This window comes from Macrobrachium nipponense, chromosome 13 (assembly GCF_015104395.2).
Source record: "Macrobrachium nipponense isolate FS-2020 chromosome 13, ASM1510439v2, whole genome shotgun sequence".
NCBI lineage: Eukaryota > Metazoa > Arthropoda > Malacostraca > Decapoda > Palaemonidae > Macrobrachium > Macrobrachium nipponense.
Window position 1 is genome coordinate 12,099,236 of NC_087206.1, and position 20,070 is coordinate 12,119,305.

At 36.2% G+C, this 20,070-nt stretch overlaps 2 protein-coding genes across 3 annotated transcripts in view; both read left to right on the forward strand.

The window, feature by feature from the left end:
* LOC135225645 (uncharacterized) overlaps nt 1-10,534 on the forward strand; it is an 80,545-nt gene extending 70,011 nt beyond the window's left edge. For both annotated transcript variants that reach the window (XM_064264971.1, XM_064264972.1), the window contains 5 exons: nt 3,464-3,588; nt 4,352-4,451; nt 5,507-5,704; nt 6,956-7,143; nt 8,508-10,534. In XM_064264971.1, the coding sequence (XP_064121041.1) occupies nt 3,464-3,588; nt 4,352-4,451; nt 5,507-5,704; nt 6,956-7,143; nt 8,508-8,586 (690 nt within the window). In that variant the 3' untranslated portion in view covers nt 8,587-10,534. The remainder of the gene's footprint in view (nt 1-3,463; nt 3,589-4,351; nt 4,452-5,506; nt 5,705-6,955; nt 7,144-8,507) is intronic.
* Nucleotides 9,668-20,070, forward strand: part of LOC135225241 (uncharacterized) — a 115,823-nt gene continuing 105,420 nt past the window's right edge. The window contains exons 1-4 of the mRNA XM_064264572.1: nt 9,668-9,680; nt 11,641-11,820; nt 18,563-18,777; nt 19,740-19,859. Coding sequence (XP_064120642.1) covers nt 9,668-9,680; nt 11,641-11,820; nt 18,563-18,777; nt 19,740-19,859 — 528 coding nt within the window. The remainder of the gene's footprint in view (nt 9,681-11,640; nt 11,821-18,562; nt 18,778-19,739; nt 19,860-20,070) is intronic.

Below are 20,070 nucleotides of genomic sequence, written 5' to 3' on the forward strand. Positions count from 1 at the left end.
TACAATATTACAAGACTATCATATAAAATGGTTCTCTTTCGCCTTCCTCTTAAGAAGTTTTAGAAGACATATCTTCATGACCTTCTCTATCACTCTAAGTTTCTCCAACGTTCAAATTCGAGATCGAGATTATATATCTGATAAAACACTTAATCCAAGGGCTAATCTTGATCGGGTTTCATAAACGTTAACAATTCAGGGTCATATTCCGAACTACTTCTTACCAGTTTCATTTGCCTAAATAATAATACTTTCTTTTTCGTAAATCATAGTTGTTATAATTCTATATGCAATATTTCTGTGATAGTTGGTCATAGAGCTGAATCTTGCTAGTATCCTTCGAGGTGAAACATCACTCAAAATGTGAATCGTTTAAAATATACGACTAAAGTAACGGGGTTATAGATTTTAAAAGGTAGAATTTCATATATACTATATTCTCTACTATGTGACTTGCTATATACTACTACTATTGAAAAATCGAACATTTTCAGCTTAGTCATTCACGTAAATTTTAGGGTGTGTGCGCAGTAAAAATATAAATAAAATATTGGCCTTTAATACGATGATTTATTGGCAGTGATTTGCATTGACGTGGTTATCAATTCCAAAGTCCATAAAAGTTGAGGTTAAAGATTTCATTATGAAAGGAGATACTATTATATCATATATAATATATATATATTATATATATATAATATATATATATTTATATATACATATATATATATATATATATATATATATATATATATCTATCTATATATATATCTATCTAATATATATATCTATCTATATATATATATATATATATATATATATATATATATATATATATATATATATATATATATATATATATATGTGTGTGTGTGCATGCATGCAGATGTTTGAGTATACATTTCAGTATGAATGCCCATTTTTACTACATTTCATGCAGTGATCATATACATAATATACTTATATTGGTACGCACGTTAAAAGCAGCTCAGGTGCCAATCAAATCAAACACAAATGCTAAAAAAAGAAAATAAAAAAAATAAAAAAATACAAATCCCTAGACATCTTCGGTAGCACTAATGACTGACTGGTATTGTAAACGCATGATCACGAAGAAAGGAATATTTTCTATCTCCCATATCATTTCCTTTTAGGAGATTTATTTGTTCAGCATTCCTAGCCCAGATATTCCCCCTCGGAGCGACCTTCCCTATCTTGGCACGGCACACCTGTTGCAAACGCTTCATTTTTAGAAAATAAAGAGCCACTTGTTAAAGGGAGCATATTACACGGGGAGCATCTAGAACGTAAATTTGTTTACTTTCATACTTTTCTAATTTCAACGGGATGTTTCCCTAAAAATAACATCGCAATTCATTAAATCATATATATAATATATATGTATGCATGTATGTATGTATAGTATGTATATATATATATATATATATATATATATATAATGTATATTGTACTGTATATCATTTTCCACATTACACTTCATCTTCATTTAATAACTACCCTCTAACATTTCTACCAACCAGAACTTATACGACATTCATCTCTATTCATTCCTCATATGGTTCTCCTCACCTGCCATCCTTCTTCTCATTTTCACTTAGCATCAGATCACCAAAGAATTGTCATTAGTAATGTTCTTTCACCTTTATAACATGTCTGACTTCAACTTTTATGCACGTTCAAATACCGGGTTCCATTTCCTTTAGAATAGGTTCCACAACCTATTAATACTATTAGTGACAACCCAAGGGTTCTACAACCCATCATGGGATAGAAAATAGTGGAAAAAAAGACATTAAATTAGAAAGAGAGACAACAAAGAACGGTCAGTTTGTTTGTTTGTTTGTATGGTGTTTTTACGTTGCATGGAACCAGTGGTTATTCAGCAACGGGACCAACGGCTTTACGTCACTTCCGAACCACGTCGAGAGTGAACGTCTATCACCAAAAATACACATCTCTGACCCCTCAATGGAATGCCCGAGAATCGAACTCGCGGCCACCGAGGTGGCAGGTCAAAACCATACCAATCACGCCACTGAGGCGCTCCATCATAGGACATAAAATAGTGAAAAAAAAAGAATAAAATTAGTGGGAGATACAACAAAGAACGGCCAGGCTAAAAACAAACAAACTTCTACTTGTAAAAACTTGCACTGCTCTAGCTGTTTTTCATTGCTTGGAATAATCTATGGCCGTGTTTCCTTTAAATTCACTATTTCAAGAACGTTCACTTAACAAGACCTACTCACGTCTACCAATTTACCCATTTTTTTTTCCTACCCTCCAAACTATCATTTAGCTGGTCCCTTTCCCGCCTCTTATTAATCTCATAATCATACTCATGTGAATTTTAGAGTTAAACTTCACTATTTTAAGAATAATTTTTTTTCTTTGGTCTTTGCAACTTCCCCTCACTGTCACTCGCCGCTATCCTCATATTTCTGCCAATCAGGCTTGCGTCTATCAACTATATTATATATATCTATATATATATATATATATATATATATATATATATATATATATAAATATATCAAGGCCTTCAAATGATTCTATAGACACTAATATTTCACAGCTTATCTGTATTTTCTTTCTAATTTTAAATCGTACATTTATTCACTTTCCCCCTTTTATTCACATATCTCAAAAACTCCAATTCAATTAAAACTGAAGATAAAATAATTTACTGCTTTGTTTTAGAGCATTCTAGTGCAATGTACAAAACAGCGTAAATGATACTTTAATCTTGTGAAGTAATTTCCAAAGGCCTGTAAGTACTAGTTCAAAATTTTTATAACAAAGAATTCAGACTTGTATTGAAAGGATCCTAAAAAAAATGGTTCTAAAAAATGCTGTGAATAAAGCCAAATTTTCCGAAGTACATTCCAGTAATCTGGAATCACTGGTCCAGTTTTCGTAACTGAAAATACCGTATTCAAATTTGTAACAAGAGAATAGTAAGAGTATATGCATCTGAATATGTTTAAATTTTCTGAAGTACACATTCCAGTAGCCTGGAATGACTGGTCCAGTTTTCTTTACTGAAAATACCGCATTCAAGTTTATATTTGATTTGATTTATAAAAATTTTTGGCATTATGCCAAGCACTGGGGCAACTAAGGCCATTCGGCGCTGAAACGGAAATTGACAGTAAAAGGTTTGAAAGGTGTTACAGGAGGAAAACTTCTCAGTTGCACTATAAAAACAATTGTTAGGAGAGGGTGGACAGTAAGATGGAAGAAAGAGAATATGAACGGAGGGACGGTAAAAGGAATGAAAGTAGTTGCAGCTAAGGGGCCGAAGGGACGCTGCAAAGAACTTTAAGTAATACATACATTGCACCAAATGAGGTGCACTGACGGCACTAGCCGGCCCCCTCCCCCAAAACGGCAAACGTGTGTATTCCTCATTAACTTGCACGTTTTTTTGTTTTTTTCCCAGGTATATAAGACACGCCTTCTGAGACACATTTCCGAGGAACCAGACAGTGGAGGCGGAGCCAGTGGCAGCGAAGAAGACATAGAATTAAGGTCTCCTTGTCGTTCCAGTACTCCAGGGACACCACGGTAAGATGAAATAAAAGGGACTTCGATTCCAGTATTGAACTGATTGATTGATAGGCGTTAAAACTGGCATCGCAACATCTGGGTTATTGACGCCGGAAGAAAGTTGAATAGGAATCTAGAAATTTAGTCTAATAGAAAAGTTTCATATAAATAAATACTTAAAAATATGTTACGTAATCATATATATATATATATATATATATATATATATAATATTATATATATATATATATATATATATATATATATATATAATTCCAGTATTGACCGATTGATTGATAGGCGTCAAAACTGGCGCCGCAACATCTAGGTTATTGACGTCGGAAGAAAAGTTGAATAGGAATCTAGAAATTTAGTCTAAAAGGAAAGTTTCATATAATTAATACTTAAAAATACGTTATATAATCATATATATGAGAATACATATATAATTTATGTACAAAGACAAATATACCGTACATGTATATGATATAAATTCAGCTAACGATGCCAGCCTTCTTAATAAAAACACTAGCTTCTCCACGATTACATCAGAGGAACGGCGAGATTTCGTGTAGGGAAAAAAAGAGGTGATAAAGTAATTAATGAAAATCATCTAACATTCATTGGATTTCCGCGAGATATCTTTATCATCATATATCATGCAATTTAGCACATGCCAAATACTTGATGAAAAGAAAAAGGCAGAAATCTTCATCTCCTTGTATATCCATCACTTTGTATTCGTAAACTTTAAACCTCATAACCCTATCTTCCTTTTCAGAAGCCCGGCTATTGATATCGATGGCGTATTTAAACAGAAGCAAAAAGAAATTGAAGACGGCAACACAGATGACATGTCCCGGGTCAAAGATTTAGCTATGGTAAGTTTTTAAGTAAAATATCCTTTTTTAGCTTTTTTTATTTTTTGGAGAGTTTTAGTATTTCCTGGGGTTGATCTTTATGCGTTACCTCGCATTCCAACTCCTAATTTATCCTATTATGTATATAAGCCTAATACACATTTAAGTGTTGCAGTATTCTGGTTTGTATAAACCTTACCGATGATAACACTGATGATACTTGCATTGCATAGAATTACTTATAGAATATCACTCGTAAGTTTAAGTGTAAATACTTGAAAAAATACAATAAAATACAATAAGTACGAAACCACTCGTCACAGAAAAGACATACAAGGGGAAAAGACGAAAGAAGGAATGGTTTGTAACATAACTTTTGGACATGCCAGCAGATGTGGTCCGACCGAAGGGATTATAGGCTAATTAATTATGTAACTTTTACAAAATTAAAGCATAAAACTGGAATAAGTACGTAAAGAACTCCATGCCACCCCTAATAAAATAAATAAATAAATAAATAAAACTGAAAATTCGAAATTTAACCCATGCAAACAACTTTCTGAAAAGGTTTTCATATTGAGAAAACCTAGTAACCTTCGTCATCGTGGCTACTAATAAATATAGTAATAGAACTCCTCCAGGAAGTTTGCTTTGCAAACTTGACGTCTCCAAATTTGAAGCAGGTTCTCCAGGTAGCAAGCCCCCAATCGAATTTTAGGGTCGCAAGGTATTCTGGCCCTTGTTTCACACCACCAGAATCAACAGGTGCGTGCGTCTGATTTGGCAGCGCTTTAGAGAAGTGATGGCGCTTTTCCCAAGCAACAGCGTTCATGGATTATATGCTTTGGTAAGTCTTCCCCAAAAAACATGAGGTACTGCAGTGTCCCAATCTCCAAAGGATTCAGGATATGCAATGGTAAGTCTATCCCTTATATTTAAGGTTCCAAGGGCATGCAAGTCTATCAAAACATCATGTTCGAAGGGTGGTGACCTGACAATGTCGAGTGTGTGTTTCTAGAGAGGGGGCATTGCGTCATGTTATTGTTTTTACATGGATTTGGGTTTGTCAATTACAGAGACTGAAACTGGCGACACGTCGGCCATCGTACTTGGAATGGCTCGGAACAATCAGGCAGAAGAGCCAGGAGATGACCAGCGTCTTGGAATCCCACCCACCCCTTGTTCTCGAGGAAGGAAAACCAGAGGAAGAACCTACCGACGAAGTGAGGAAGAAGAATCTTCAGAGTGCCCTCTGCTGGCTGAGACAAGAACTTGTGAGTGCACCTGATAGGCTTTAGATTTATAGTTAGCTTTATGATCTCTATCTTTAGAGATCGATAGCTGGACTTACATATATCTTTATCCATTTGTTTATGCAAAGAGTAATTGTGCTGATTCAATCTTAGGCAGGTTATGTTATAAACAATTTATTTATACCAACAGTTCTTAAAGGTAGCAAATTGACACTCTTCAATTCTACGACAGTTCTTAATTCTATATACATTGCCAGTTCTTAATTCTATATGCATGCCCTACTTTGCTAATATAGTCTTCAGATCTTACACTTTATACTATAAACCCCACAGCTGAATTATCAATGTAATTCATAAATGTTGCAGCAAAAAAAAAAAAAAACTAACTCGTGCTCTCCCAGCCTAAGAAGTTCTCATGTTTCAAGAGACTGATGCTTCTTACTTAGTCAATATAATGTTGAACTGCAAGATATTCAAAGTTACTCTGACAAAGATTCAAAGTAAATAAAGAGAAAGCAAAGGTTTCCTGCCTGTCTGTATACCTATCCGACTCTTTCTACAAGCAATAATTGGTATTTTTCAGCAACTTGCAGTAAGCAAAAAAATGTTAAATCATAATAACCTAGCAACATATGTTATTTGTCAGACCCTAGCAGTAAGAAATAAGTGTCACTTCACTGAAACATGCCCAAAGCAATAATAATATTATTCGCCAGAAACTAGCAGTAAGCAATAAACGGCATAGGACAGAAACCTGTAATAAGCAATACATGTAGTTCACTAGAACCTTGCAATAAATATCACCTGTAGTACGCAATAAATGTTCTTCATCATAAACCAATCAGTAAGAAATAAGTATGTCTACTGCAGTAGGCAAAGAATGTTACTCATCAGAACCTTGCAGTAAGCAATAAATATGTCAACTGCACTAAGCAATAAATGTTATTCATCATACTCATTCAGTAAGCAATAAATATGTCAATTGCAGTTAGAAATAAATATGGCAAATGCAGTAAGCAATACATACGAGTATTATTCATCATAAACATTCAGCAAGCAATAAATATGTCAATTGCTGTAAGCAATACATGTTATTCATCTTAACCATTCAGCAAACAATAAATGTCAATTGCAGCAAGGAATAAATACGTCAATTCAGTAAGCAATAAGTATGTCACCTGCAGTAACCAATAAATGCTATTCATCAGATCCTTGCAGTAAGCAATAAGAATGCCAATTGCAGTTAGCAATGAATGTCACTCTTCTCCACAGATCGACATGCGCCAACAGGACCAACAGTTAGCACGACAACTGATGCAGTTAAGGATCGAGCTCCAGAGAGTACGCTTGCTCAGATCTTGCAACAACCACCAAGCCTTGGTTGACGAGGTTGCCAACGAAGCAGAGGAGGCCAGGACCTTCGAATCAAATGACCTCTGCGAAGTCCCGCCGGACCTTAGGTAAGAATACATCGAATTAAGGCCAAAAGGCCAAGCACTATAGTAGATTCACATCAAATTTGCTTCTGATGTCTAGGCCAGTCCCTTACGACGCTCCTGATTGGCTGTTGATAAGCCAATCACAGGGCTGGAAACTCTCAGTCTCTCTCGAGAGTTCACACAGGCATGATGTATGTTCCGCCTCTCCTGAGAGATACTTTTGAAGGACTTATCCCTCAGGAGGTGGAACATATATACATCCTGCCTATGTGAACTCTCTCGAGAGACAGTTTCCAGCCCTGTGATTGGATTAGCCAACAGGCAATCATGAGTGTCGTAAGGGGCGGGCCTAGACATCAGATGCACGGCTGATGTGAATCGACTATAGTACCTATGAGATCACTCAGTGCTGATAGGGACATTGAGAATGAAAGGTTTCAAAGGTGCAACAGAAGGAAAACCTCAAAGCAGTTGCACTATGAAACAACTGTTAGGAGAGGGTGGATGGCAAATGAAGATAGAGAATATGAATGGAGGTACGGTAAAAGGAATGAAAGGGGTTTCAGCTAGGGGCCGAAGGGGCGCTGCAAAGAAAACCTCAAGTACTGCCTACAGTGCACAGTGTAAGGTGCAATGACAGCAGTAACACCCACCCTCCCCCTTGCCCAACCCTATGGTAAGCCCTGCTCTCAAGCTTAGAAACAAGGGATGGAAAAGGATTTGGCCGATCTTTCTCAAAGGTTTAGTTGACCAACTATTTCAGTTTACAGAAAAACTTTGGATCCTTAAATGAAATCAATAAGGATATACAGCTTTTACGTAACAATATTAATATCATTCATCATTTTGTTAAGTTACATTAGTTATGTGATTATGCCAAGATGATTATGTAAATTACACTTACTTCGCAGTTGGAATTATGTCCTATCCAAAACTTAATTATTATTATTATTATTATTATTATTTATTATTATTATTATTATTATTATTATTATTATTATTATTATTATCATTATTATATATTTTGGTAGAAGACCTTCCTTTAGGCAACTGCTGTTAAAAAGAATGGCAGAATAAAGGGAGTTGATTTTATATATTGTTTTTCTTACAATTCTCTTCTCAAGCTCAGCGATGTTTCTGAGTAACTGGCCAACAGAAAAAACAATACATAAAAGCAACTCACTTAATTCTGCCATTCTTTTTAACAATATTACTACATAGGTAGTAAATTCTCTTTCAAGCACATAAGCAGCATTCAATTTTCTAAAGAGTTTTCTTTACCTTTCTGAACACTGTAAAATGAGTGATTGGAAGGATAGAGAAAACATTAATTATTAATAATATATTATTATTATTACTAATACTACTACAACTACTACTTACAGGGAGGCCTTTTCACCAATACTTCGAGAGATTGGAGTAACTCGTATGAATATCACTAGTCGTCGTTTCTCTTTGAGATGAGGGAAAGAACTTCTGCAGCCTTCCCACCCCGAATGAAGTTACACATCGTGCTACGATTGAACCCACAGAAACAGAATCGTTGGAAATATTTGTTACAGTGAGCCAAACCAATAGGCAAGCTGCATTTTGGTTTTGATCGTACAAATCATTTCTTCAGAATCTTTTGAGACAAAGTGACTGTATATTTTCTACCTACGATATTCTTCCTCTTAGCAGGTTCAACTTCCTAGACTACTTTCTCCTTCACACAAATGTATGTTACCTTATGTTTCAAAGTTGAATAGAATTATTTTTATATGAGCCATAGAATAGCTTTAAAAGTGCTTGTAATTCCTAGAGTTGAACCTCGTCAAGGTTTTGTTAGTCAGGGGGAATTCTGGTGTATAAATGAAAGCTCCTGTTTGTAAATAATATCTGGGGAGGAAATGAGAGTACGAAGGTGCTGCTTTCATCTGGATTTCGTGGAAAACGATGCTCCAGCCATACCACACAACACTAAATAGACTATCCCAAACTAATTTAGCCCCTTCCACACGACGGGCAAAGACACGACGGCCACTCGGATTTGCCCGTAATCATCTCGCTTTTTCAACAGTGTTACCAGATCAAACAATCCAAGGCAGACAGTAATCACAGGCGGGCGAACCTATGATCTGGACCACACTCGTGATCGTAATCCACTCGCAAAATTGGTAACAGTGTCTGCCCGTCATGGATTTGCCCCTCGTGTGGACTGGAAGGGGCCTAAAACTTCAAAAGAGACCTCGAGATTAAGGCGTATTTCCACACAAAAGACAAATAAGGTAACTGATGAAAAACACGAACATCCTCTGAGATCAAAGTTACTACAACCACATTCCATTCAATGAATTGCCATAGCAACACAAAACGTAATACCTAAAGTGCAAGCAAATGATACTGTGACTGTACAAGTTGATCTGTACAAGATAAGACGAAATTCTACACAACTTCGAATCAGCATCTTATTCTTGTAAAACAGAGATTACAAAAACTGCAGTTAATGTAACCAAAAGTATAACCCTGCAAAATTAAGCATCCCCGTCCAACCCCATTCTAGAAAATGACAGATATCGGTACAGGTCCAATCTCTTGAACTCACACTGTCACGAAGACTTCGTTCAGACCTACATTAATGGGAAAAAAAATACCTGAAATTGGACAATGTTCCATTGTGAAACATCAATATCTAGATGCCGATGCTCTACGAAATAAGCAACATGTGCTAATTCTAAGAATACAGAGTCCTCTTATACATATAATGAATACCTATCAAATTTATTGAAACTGGCTGAGCATGGCATCTCTCAATGATGGTCTAACGTGTGATTACTATTGCTGAAGAAGTAGAAAGGCATTTTATATTACTGATTTTGAATACATAGTTTATTTTGTGAAAAGGGGATTCTGTTATCAACTTCACAAAAAAGGTGTATTCGGAAGTTCAAAATTGAAGGACTTTTGTACAGGAAATTTTGGGGATTAGCCCAAATTTTTTTAAACAGCTTAAGAAATCTGTCTTGTATAGTATTCCGACAATAGTAGCGTGCTTGCAGCATTCACAAAAAACAAGGAGAAAAAAAGTAAAAAATATTTTCAATCTAAAGTAACAACAGGAAAAAGAATAAAGAGAAAGTAGGCGTTGCTACTTTCCGAAGAATAGGCAAAAGTTATACAGAAATATTTGGGTAAAATTGAGGTACTCAGACTGCTAGTCATATCTGTTCTTGTTGAATCTACTCACTCACGACTGAATAGTGTCAAAAGTATTTTCTTTTCCTGTTATAATCTTCATGGTTTGCGAGACCTGAAATATAGTGTGTATGAATCTTGTTGAATAAGCGCAAGGTTATTGTGTATAGAATCTTGTTTCTTTCTGTAATCACTACTTAGTCATGTAGTAAACATGTAAATAAAGACATTACTTATACGCAGTTTTTATATGACCTGAACAAAATTGAAAGAGAGTCATTGCCGGATTTCATAATATAGATGCCCTTATTTTATAATATAATGGTATGAATGAGCTAAGGGAAGAGAAATTGTAGATACTTTACTTGATGAACTGAAGCCTTCTTCAGGGCCTCATCCTGAACCAGTACTGACACGGTGACTGAAGAGGACTCTACTCTGCACCACACCTATAAATAAGTGGAAAACAGAATTTGGTCAACAAAGACTGAAAACAGTTAGATTTACACAGTCTATTTCTTATTTCTATCATCTTAGATGTAAATAGCCAAACCTCATTTAAAACAAAAATGTACAACCGTATATAATCATTGCAATAATATCAAATGTTTAAGTGAGTGCAGAGGAAAAATTAATTACCTTCAAATCTGACTAAATCACCTGACCCACTACTCTTGACAGCCAGACCATGTTATGTTAAGTGTCTCGTATGGTTTACCTTACCGCAAGTCGCTGGCATGTCCCTAAAGATCTCATGGTATGGGATAAGCCATTGCCTCTGACACATGGCCTGAGGAGGAAGTCTTGGGTGGAGATTACCTCCCCTCAAGGTATACATGCAAGAAAATTCTTTCATTAATTTTTCAGTTATCACTTATTCAATCCTATTTCTTTAATGAAATTCAGCATGAGGCAACTAACTGTGCTGTACGGTTTCCGGACGAGGGTATTCTGTTCACCCAGAAACGTTCTATGAAAGGTTATGCTCTCTCTCTCTCTCTCTCGCTCTCTCTCTCTCTCTCTCTCTCTCTCTCTCTCTCTCTCTTAGTAAGCATAAACAATCTTCATTCCAGGATGGGGTGCTAGAGATCAGTTTTACATGTTCGATCAAACATTTAGGCAACAAATTAAAAAAAAATTAGAGAAACGAGACTTCCTATTTTATGTTCTTACTGCCAATATAATAAATACATTACACCAAGCCCACAGAAAGAAAAAAGAAGTTCAGCTCTCATGAGGCCACACACAATTTCCTAAAAACAAAACATTTTTCCTTTGTGTTGTCTTTCTAAGTAAACCAGATTATATACCTAAGAGTATTTGACATTAAAAAAATAAAATAAGTCAAGACTGGTGTGGGATCACCGTATCCGTTGGAAAGTCTCCCCGAAAGGATATTACTCACAGAGCTCAAAAAGCACATCGCGTTACGTCTCCCTCACACTCTCGTGTCTCTTCTCCTCTGTGTAACATCAAGAGGTTTCAGCCGCCTGTCTCCTGAATCCATCAGAAGGACCAACGATGGTGAGTAGTATACTCTAAGTGTTTGTCGAATTCCACCTTCGCATCGTGGCAATTTTCCTGGTGTGTTGATACATGCCTAGACGTCATGTATACAATTCCTAGGGGGAGGATTCAGGTCTGTCAGCCAGAGTTCTTGTATTATATGGGTATTTTCGTAGCGATACAAAGTGATTTTGCAGGAGAAATGAGTGACTGGTTCCTAATTCTTACGGCGACGTGATCGACACATAAATGATTTTGTCATTCATTGCGACTGTGTAAACAAAGACAATAACTGCAGACCTGGCGATTTCTCGAAGCATGGATGACATTAACAAGCGACTAGGAAAATGATGATTTCCTTTGTAGTACCTTCTCTCAGTACAAAGGATGCCGTTCTCTGTTTAGTTTACGACTTAAATTTCGCGATGCTTCGTGACTGTCAGCAGTTTTAACAAGCACTTGGCAAAAGCAAGTGAAAATATATGCCACTGAAATTGAAAATGAACATAATCGTCTCAATGATATGAGACATTAGTTGTTTCAGGAAAATGGTTTGTCTAGCATATATTTATATAATAATATGTTCCATATAGAGGAGCGTTTTCCGTTGCTCACCTCTCATGTCTCAGAATCTGTAAAACAGACATCTGTAATGATGGGAGAAATTGGCACTTCGTGTGTGTGTGTGTGTGTGTGTGTGTGTGTGTGTGTGTCTGTGAAAGGTATTCTTGTCCTGCAAGGTTTCGTTCAGTTCCTTCCCAGTTATTTTCATGAATATTTCGCGCGAGAGTTACTTTATCATCAAACGTCCTTATCTGAAGTTGTTCTCCAATCAGCATAACCTCCAAAGCGGGCTGCACCCTCCCGGATTTCTGTTGCACGACCTTAAAGGGTCCTCACGAAGTAAGAATTCAGATTCCTTGAATAAATGACACATCCTTCACAATGACTCCATGCGACCCTGAGGTAAGAGAAAGGGACTTTTTTTTTTTTTTTTTTTTAGGAAAGAAAATTGCGTAAGACTAAATGAAAGAGAAGAATAATCTCGAGTCATCCAGAGGAAGAGAGTTATTCTAATCGGAATTGAACAAACATCACGTCGTATCCGAGAGCTTTTATTGAATTGTATTCCAGTGTTTTAGACTATTTGGTTATTCTTATTTATTCTAGTCTTCTAGCATTTCAAGTTAAATCTTAAGCACGTGGGTATCATATAAGCTCTAAATATGCACTAGTTTATCCTGAAGCTCAATTGTTGTAATCGTATATCATGGAGGAAAAGTTGTCGCGAATTTAGCTCAATTAAGTCATTGAAAACTTGCTTCTAACCACTGTTTTCCGGAGCAATTATCACATGACGAGACTAAATGACGCATCGCTCATCAAATATAACAATAACGACGCTCTAATCACTCCCTACTGAATTGCCCTTATAGGAGATGAAAAATCACCCAAAAGTAAACTGAACTGAAAAAAATAAAATCACAATCCTCATACTAAAGTTAAATATTCTCGCATTTTTTTTAAAAGTCCTGTAAAGGTCACAGGATACTTATTCTGTCATGGGTCTCGACGTCATCCAGAATCTCTTGCCCAAATATGGTCATGTCTATTTAAGGGATATTTTCGTCTTCTTGACGATCACAACCCTGATAACCGCAACGTTTCCGGAGGTTTCTAGTCTCTACAGCCACTTTATTGAACCTATAACAAATATTTTATTGGTGATGCCCCTATAACAAATACCACTTTATTGGTGGTGCACTATAACAATTACCACTTTATTGGTGTTGAAGGTACCTATAACAAATACCACTTTGCTGGTGTTAAACCTATAACAAATACTTTTTTGGTGATGAACCTATATAAAAAATGTGATTTACAATTATCCTACCTTTCTTTACAAAATATAAATACAAGAAGCTACAAGTTGAAGTCAGACGAAGAAAAAAAATGTTTTCTAATACATTCCAAGAAATTTCCGGGAAGCAGAAAAAAAAATTACCGCAAAAGTTGGCTAATTTTCCTTCGTATTCATTTTGGAAGATTAGTCATTTCTTTAAAGCACTGGCGGGTAATTATGTTGAAACATTATTCATGTATATAATGAATGATCTTCGCACTCAAAGGTTACTTCATGATGACAAAGCCTGAACGTCTGTTGAAATACCTTGTATATAATGAGGTCATTATCGTATGTGGTATAAAGCAAATGCAATACACAGCATAGTAATGAACTAACAGTAGACGTAAACATTTATTCAGAATAAATAGAATACACAGAATTTGGGCCAAAGGCCAACGCGCCCAGACCTATGAGCAGAAATCGACAGTAAAATGGTTAGAAAGGCGTAACAGGAGGAAAACCTCAAAGCAGTTGCACTATGAATCAACTGTTACGAGATGGTGTAGAAGTAAGATGGGAAAGTGAGAACATAAACGGAGGCACAGTTAAAGGAATGAAAGGGGTTGCAGCTAAGGGCCAAAGGGGCGCTGCCAAGAACGTTAAGTAATGCCTTTAGTGGACCGCATCATGTACACTGAAGGCAATACTCCCCTGCGGGGTGTTCAGACTAAAACAACATCCAACTGTGCAAATAATGGGAGGCAAATCAATCAATTTCCACTTTACTGGCAAACCCCACTGAGACCGGTATCTTCTGATTTCTAAAATTTTCAAAATAAATTTTATTTTCAGAACTTGAGGATGATGGATTTTTGTTGTCTTCATCTATGGATCATCTCTTGTTTCCTACCATTTGTCCTTTAGAGTCTAAACGGGAATCAAGACCCTTCCACGTATCAAACGTTGCAAGACTTGCAACAAACCTCAGTAGTCTAGTGCAAGCATACCGGAAGGTCAGTATAGTAACAGACTCATTCCTCCTAAATCCAAAATGAAAAAAGGAAAAGGAAACTCATTCCTTCCAATTCCAAAAGGAAAAAGAAAGTCATTCCTCCCAAATTTAAAAGATAAAAGGAAAAATAAAATTATTCCTCCCAAATCCAAAAGGAAAAAGGAAATAAAAATCAAATGATAACATTCTATTTCGAATCTCCTAAACTTGACAGCTGGGACCCAGCTGCTGCCGGCGGAAGCTCTGTTGAACGTGACGACCAAGAGCATGACAAGGACGACAGGCATTGTTAGTGGCTTCTAAAAATGACAAATACGACCCTGTGGAAAATGACGACCAAACTTGTTAAGCGTCCTTTGAAAACGACAAATACAGCATATTACAAAATTGCGACCAATCTTATTGGCAGCATTTGAACGTCAAATACCGCCTTACAAAAAAATAACGACCTTGTGAAAATGACGACCTATCTTGTTGATGGCTTCTAACAATGACAAATACCGCCTTGTACAAAATGACGACCTTGTGAAAGTGACCAATCTTGTTGATGGCTTCTGAGCATGACAAATATCGCCTTATAAAAAAAAATGACGACCAAAGGCAATCCGAAAAATGATTTGAAAGTGGCGACCAAATTTTAAATAACCTGAAGTCACTAAAGAACTACGAATATGACGTCCATGTCAACACGACCACTTTACTGGCTGGAGGCCTAAAATAAGCAACGACTAATGACGACCTAAAACACGGAAATTTTTACTGAAAGACAGTCCATTTATTTCTCTGATCTCATTCATTTTCTAGAGAAGCACGGATACAGACGAGTCAAAATATCTGCCCACTGAGGTCGTCCTTCCTGTAACTCATTGCTGAAGGATACAGGATCCTTTCCTTCAGTGAGGCCAGGACTTCTTGAGGAGATGAAAGGATATTGCAGGACTTTCAGAACTTTTCCCTCATGAAAACAACAACTTAGGAAGTACAAAAAATATTGAAAAAAAAGCGTTTTCGTATTTATAAGTAAAAACAAAATATCTGATTTTGATCATAATTTTTCTATTATAATTAACAGCATAGTTATTAACAGAATTGAAGATGAAAGTTCTTTTTCCCCTATATATATATTTGTGTATATATACATATGGATATAGGTGTGTGTATATATTATGGGTATAAATATAAATTTTATATTTTTATATATATATATATATATATATATATATATATATTCTATATAAGATATATATGGATATATATAGATATAGATACATATATATAATCTTATTAATATATATAATATCGATACACATATATATATTTATAATATCTATATATATATAATCGTTATATAATGATAATATATATATATATATATATTAAGTGAAGTTGTACCAATAGTATGCAATCTTCTAACTCATCAATCAATGATTTATCAAAAATTGTAAAACCCTCGTTATACATGTACTACTTCTTGCTGCAGCTTTCCATCGCTGGTTAAAACTATTCATTCATTTAAAGAGAGAGAGAGAGAGAGAGAGAGAGAGAGAGAGAGAGAGAGAGAAACAAAAAATTGTTGCGCAATGGGACCGGAAGCTTCCGAATAGCAATTCGCCTCCATCCTTGGGAACCCCTGCATCCATTTCTTCAGTGTCTAATCAGCACTATCAAAACCAAGATTCCGGTGGACTTCTTTGTCCTTTTACTCGCAAAACTGGGTAAAACTGGGTAAATAGACATCCTGTACCTTTGACGCACAGCTTTCTCGAAATTCACATTACGCCATTGTACACAGAACTCTATGATAGGAAGCACCTCTGTATTCTGAAGGTTTAATCCCATTATTCTTGATAATATATTGACCGCGGGTCAAAGGATAACATTAACTGCATAATACTGACTACGAAGCAAAGGATAACTTGTGATATATATACTATAGTAGATTCACATCAACCATGCATTTGACGTCTAGGCCAGTTCCTCACGACGTTCCTGATTGGCTGTTGATAAGCCAATCACAGGGCTGGAAACTCTGTCTCTCTCTCTCGAATGTTCACATAGGCAGGATGTATGTTCCACCTCTCCTGAAAGACGTATCCCTCCGGAGACTTGAAACATACATCCTGCCTATGTGAACTCTTGAGTTCACATAGGCAGAAGAAAGATTTAGAAGAAAGATTTTATCCTACTCATATAAAGCTATGCGGAAATGTAGAATAATGTTAGATTGTGGAGAAAATAAAATAAATTTGCAACCCAGAAATGGAGAAAATGTTTGTTTTCATCTAGAAGAAAGAAAGTCTTGCATAAATCTGATCAATATATCTCAGACGACATCTTCTAGAGAAGCGAACACCCAAGAGACCAAGATGGATAATAAAGCTAGCCCGGGTAGCACAGATTTAGTGGATAATAGTGAAATAAGTAGTAGACATAATAGTTTAGAAGAAATGTCCTTAGCCAGGAAGGATTCTATGATAGATTGTGCACAAATAAATAACATTAACAATGCAAGCCTTAATACTCAGACCTTTGAGCAGAGTACTGACTCTGAACAAATTATCACAGCTGAACAATTTAATGCCTCTGAACAAATCATTGCCGCGGAACCTATTAATGCATGTGAATAAATTTATGAAGATGAATCACAGATTGATTTTGCGCATTCAACAATAGATGAAGATGAATCAGAAATTGATTGTACATATCTCATAATGGATGAAAGTAAGGAAGAAAGATATATCAATGAAGTCCTGTTATTAGGGAGAATAAATAAGGGTGAATTAAACTCAACAATAATATTGGATGAAAGTTCAGATGAAACGGATGTCTGTTATTTCTCAGAGATACACGATGATGAAGAAATGTGTTTAATTAGTACTGCAGATGACCATACTGTCAGATTTGTGCTTAACAGAGAAGTAGTTTTGTGCCCGCAATGTCTAACCAAGGTTTGTCTTAAGAGCTAAAACAGACGAAGACTTGCATGAAAAAGATGTAATGCTAACTAATGAAAACTTACCCGACTATGTTAGGATGGACAATTCCCTAGTTCACGTGAAGGGTAGTAACTGTGAGACGTACGTCCAGAATTACTCAGACAAAAGACTAATACTAAGGTCTGGTATAGAATTTTGTACAGGAATTGTAATGAATAATCCTTTACTAACACTAGGTGAAAAAGCATTCTTCTCTTGCACAGAACAAAGTTCAATTTTAAATTAAGAAGTAAATAATACAGACTTTCCTCAGAATAGAGTTAAACTGTTACAAATATTGGAGAGGTATAGAGATGTCATTGCTTTAGGAGATAAGTTAGGTAGAACAGATAATTTGCAGCATAAGATTTTAATACAATATGAAACTAAACCATTCTATATACCTGGCAACTCTGTCTTGAGAGGGACAGAGTTTCCAGCCTGTGATTGGCTTATCAACAGCCAATCAGGAACGTCGTGAGGGACTGGCCTAGACGTCAAATGCACGGTTGATGTGAATCTACTATAGTATAAATATTATCACAAGGTTATCCTTTTGCTTCGAAGTGCAAGTTATTATGCAGTTAATGTTATCCTTTGACCCGCGGTCAATATATTATCAAGAATGGAATACTTTCGGAGATTTAAGATAATGTGATTAAACCTACTATAGTCCATGTTTGATACAATACTGACTATGAAGAAAACGATAAATTACGATACTATTCCATGCCTGATGCAATTATTGACTATGAAGCAAAGGTTATCATGCGATACTATTCTATTCTTAATACAATATTAACCACGCAGCAAAGAACAACATTCCATAAGTCCCAGTACCATTACAAGTATTTATCGCTTTGTAATGGTTCTGGGACTTTATGGACACCCTATATAACATAAAACTCCCATTATCTTTTGATCCAGTTTCCGCCAACGAAGCGATCAGCCTGCTGCTGCTGCTTTTTGTTGTGACAGCTGTTCCGTCTCTCTCTGGTGTGCCAGTGACAGCCGAAGATAGCCTGGACTACTGCCAGAGGTCCGTCCAGAACTGCCGGCTGAGAACAGACTGGAAGGATGTGGAGGGAGAGAGATTTGTCAACTTGAACGTCTCCTGTTTCTGCGAGAGCGACGAACCTGAGGTGAGTTTGGCGTCTTACTGATGTCAAGACAATAATAATAAAAGTTTTACTGAATATTTGGCGACGAACCTGAAGTGGGCTTGGCGTTTTGCTGATGTCAAGACAATAATAATAAAAAAGTTTTACTGAATATTTTAATGAATATTTCGCGACGAACCTGAGGTGACTTTGGCGTCTTGCTGATGTCAAGACAATAATAATAAAAGTTTTACTGAATATTTGGCGACGAACCTGAAGTGGGCTTGGCGTTTTGCTGATGTCAAGACAATAATAATAAAAAAGTTTTACTGAATATTTTAATGAATATTTCGCGACGAACCTGAGGTGAGTTTGGCGTCTTGCTGATGTCAAGACAATAATAATAAAAGTTTTACTGAATATTTCGCTACGAACCTGAGGTGAGTTTGGTGTCTTGCTGATGTCAAGACAATAATAATAATAAAAATTTTACTGAATATTTTAGTGAATATTTCTTCTGGGCCATTATATCGCTCTTTCATTATGTACACCAGTATATACGACTTCACCTTTAGAGGAATGCGTAGTTTTTAGAAGTTAGTGATTATCCTAATGCGAGCTAGTGTAGAATTCAGACCAAAGGGTGGAAAGTCAGATAGAAGAAAAGGAATATGAAAGGAGGTACGAAGAAAGGAATGAAAGAGGTTGCAGCTAGGGGCCAAAAGGGACGCTGCAAAGACCCTAAGGTAATGCCCACAGTGCATCACGTGGGGTGCACTGATGGTCTTACCCTCTCTACGGGGGTATGCAAGTATAAACCTTTGTGTACTGCTGTTAAAAGGACAACGAACAAACTTATCTTTCTTTCTTACCACAGACCATTGAATTCAAAGTTTTAATGTATATTATGACTAGAGAACTTAAGGCTAGCCCTGCCACCTTTAAGCTCAAATTATAACGGACAAAATTTATGGTTTATCGCACGCTTTCAAATACTTCTCTAGGACGTCTGGGAAGCCCTGGAGGAAGTGAGCCACCAGAAGTGTACAGACGTTCCCATGAACGACGACTTCAAAGTGAACCATTCTTCCATTCACATTACCGGATGCAACATCACCAAAGAGGTAAAGTGATTCACAGGATGTTTTATGTGATGTGTCAATGTTGTTCCGAGGAACAACAGAGATACATTATTAATGTCAACTCTACAAGAAGTATTCGTGTATTGTTCACTATTGTTCTGATGAACAACAGAGAAACCATTTTTAATATCAACTCTTCGAGAAGTATTCGTGTATTGTTCACTGTTGCTCTGATGAACAACAGAGAAACATC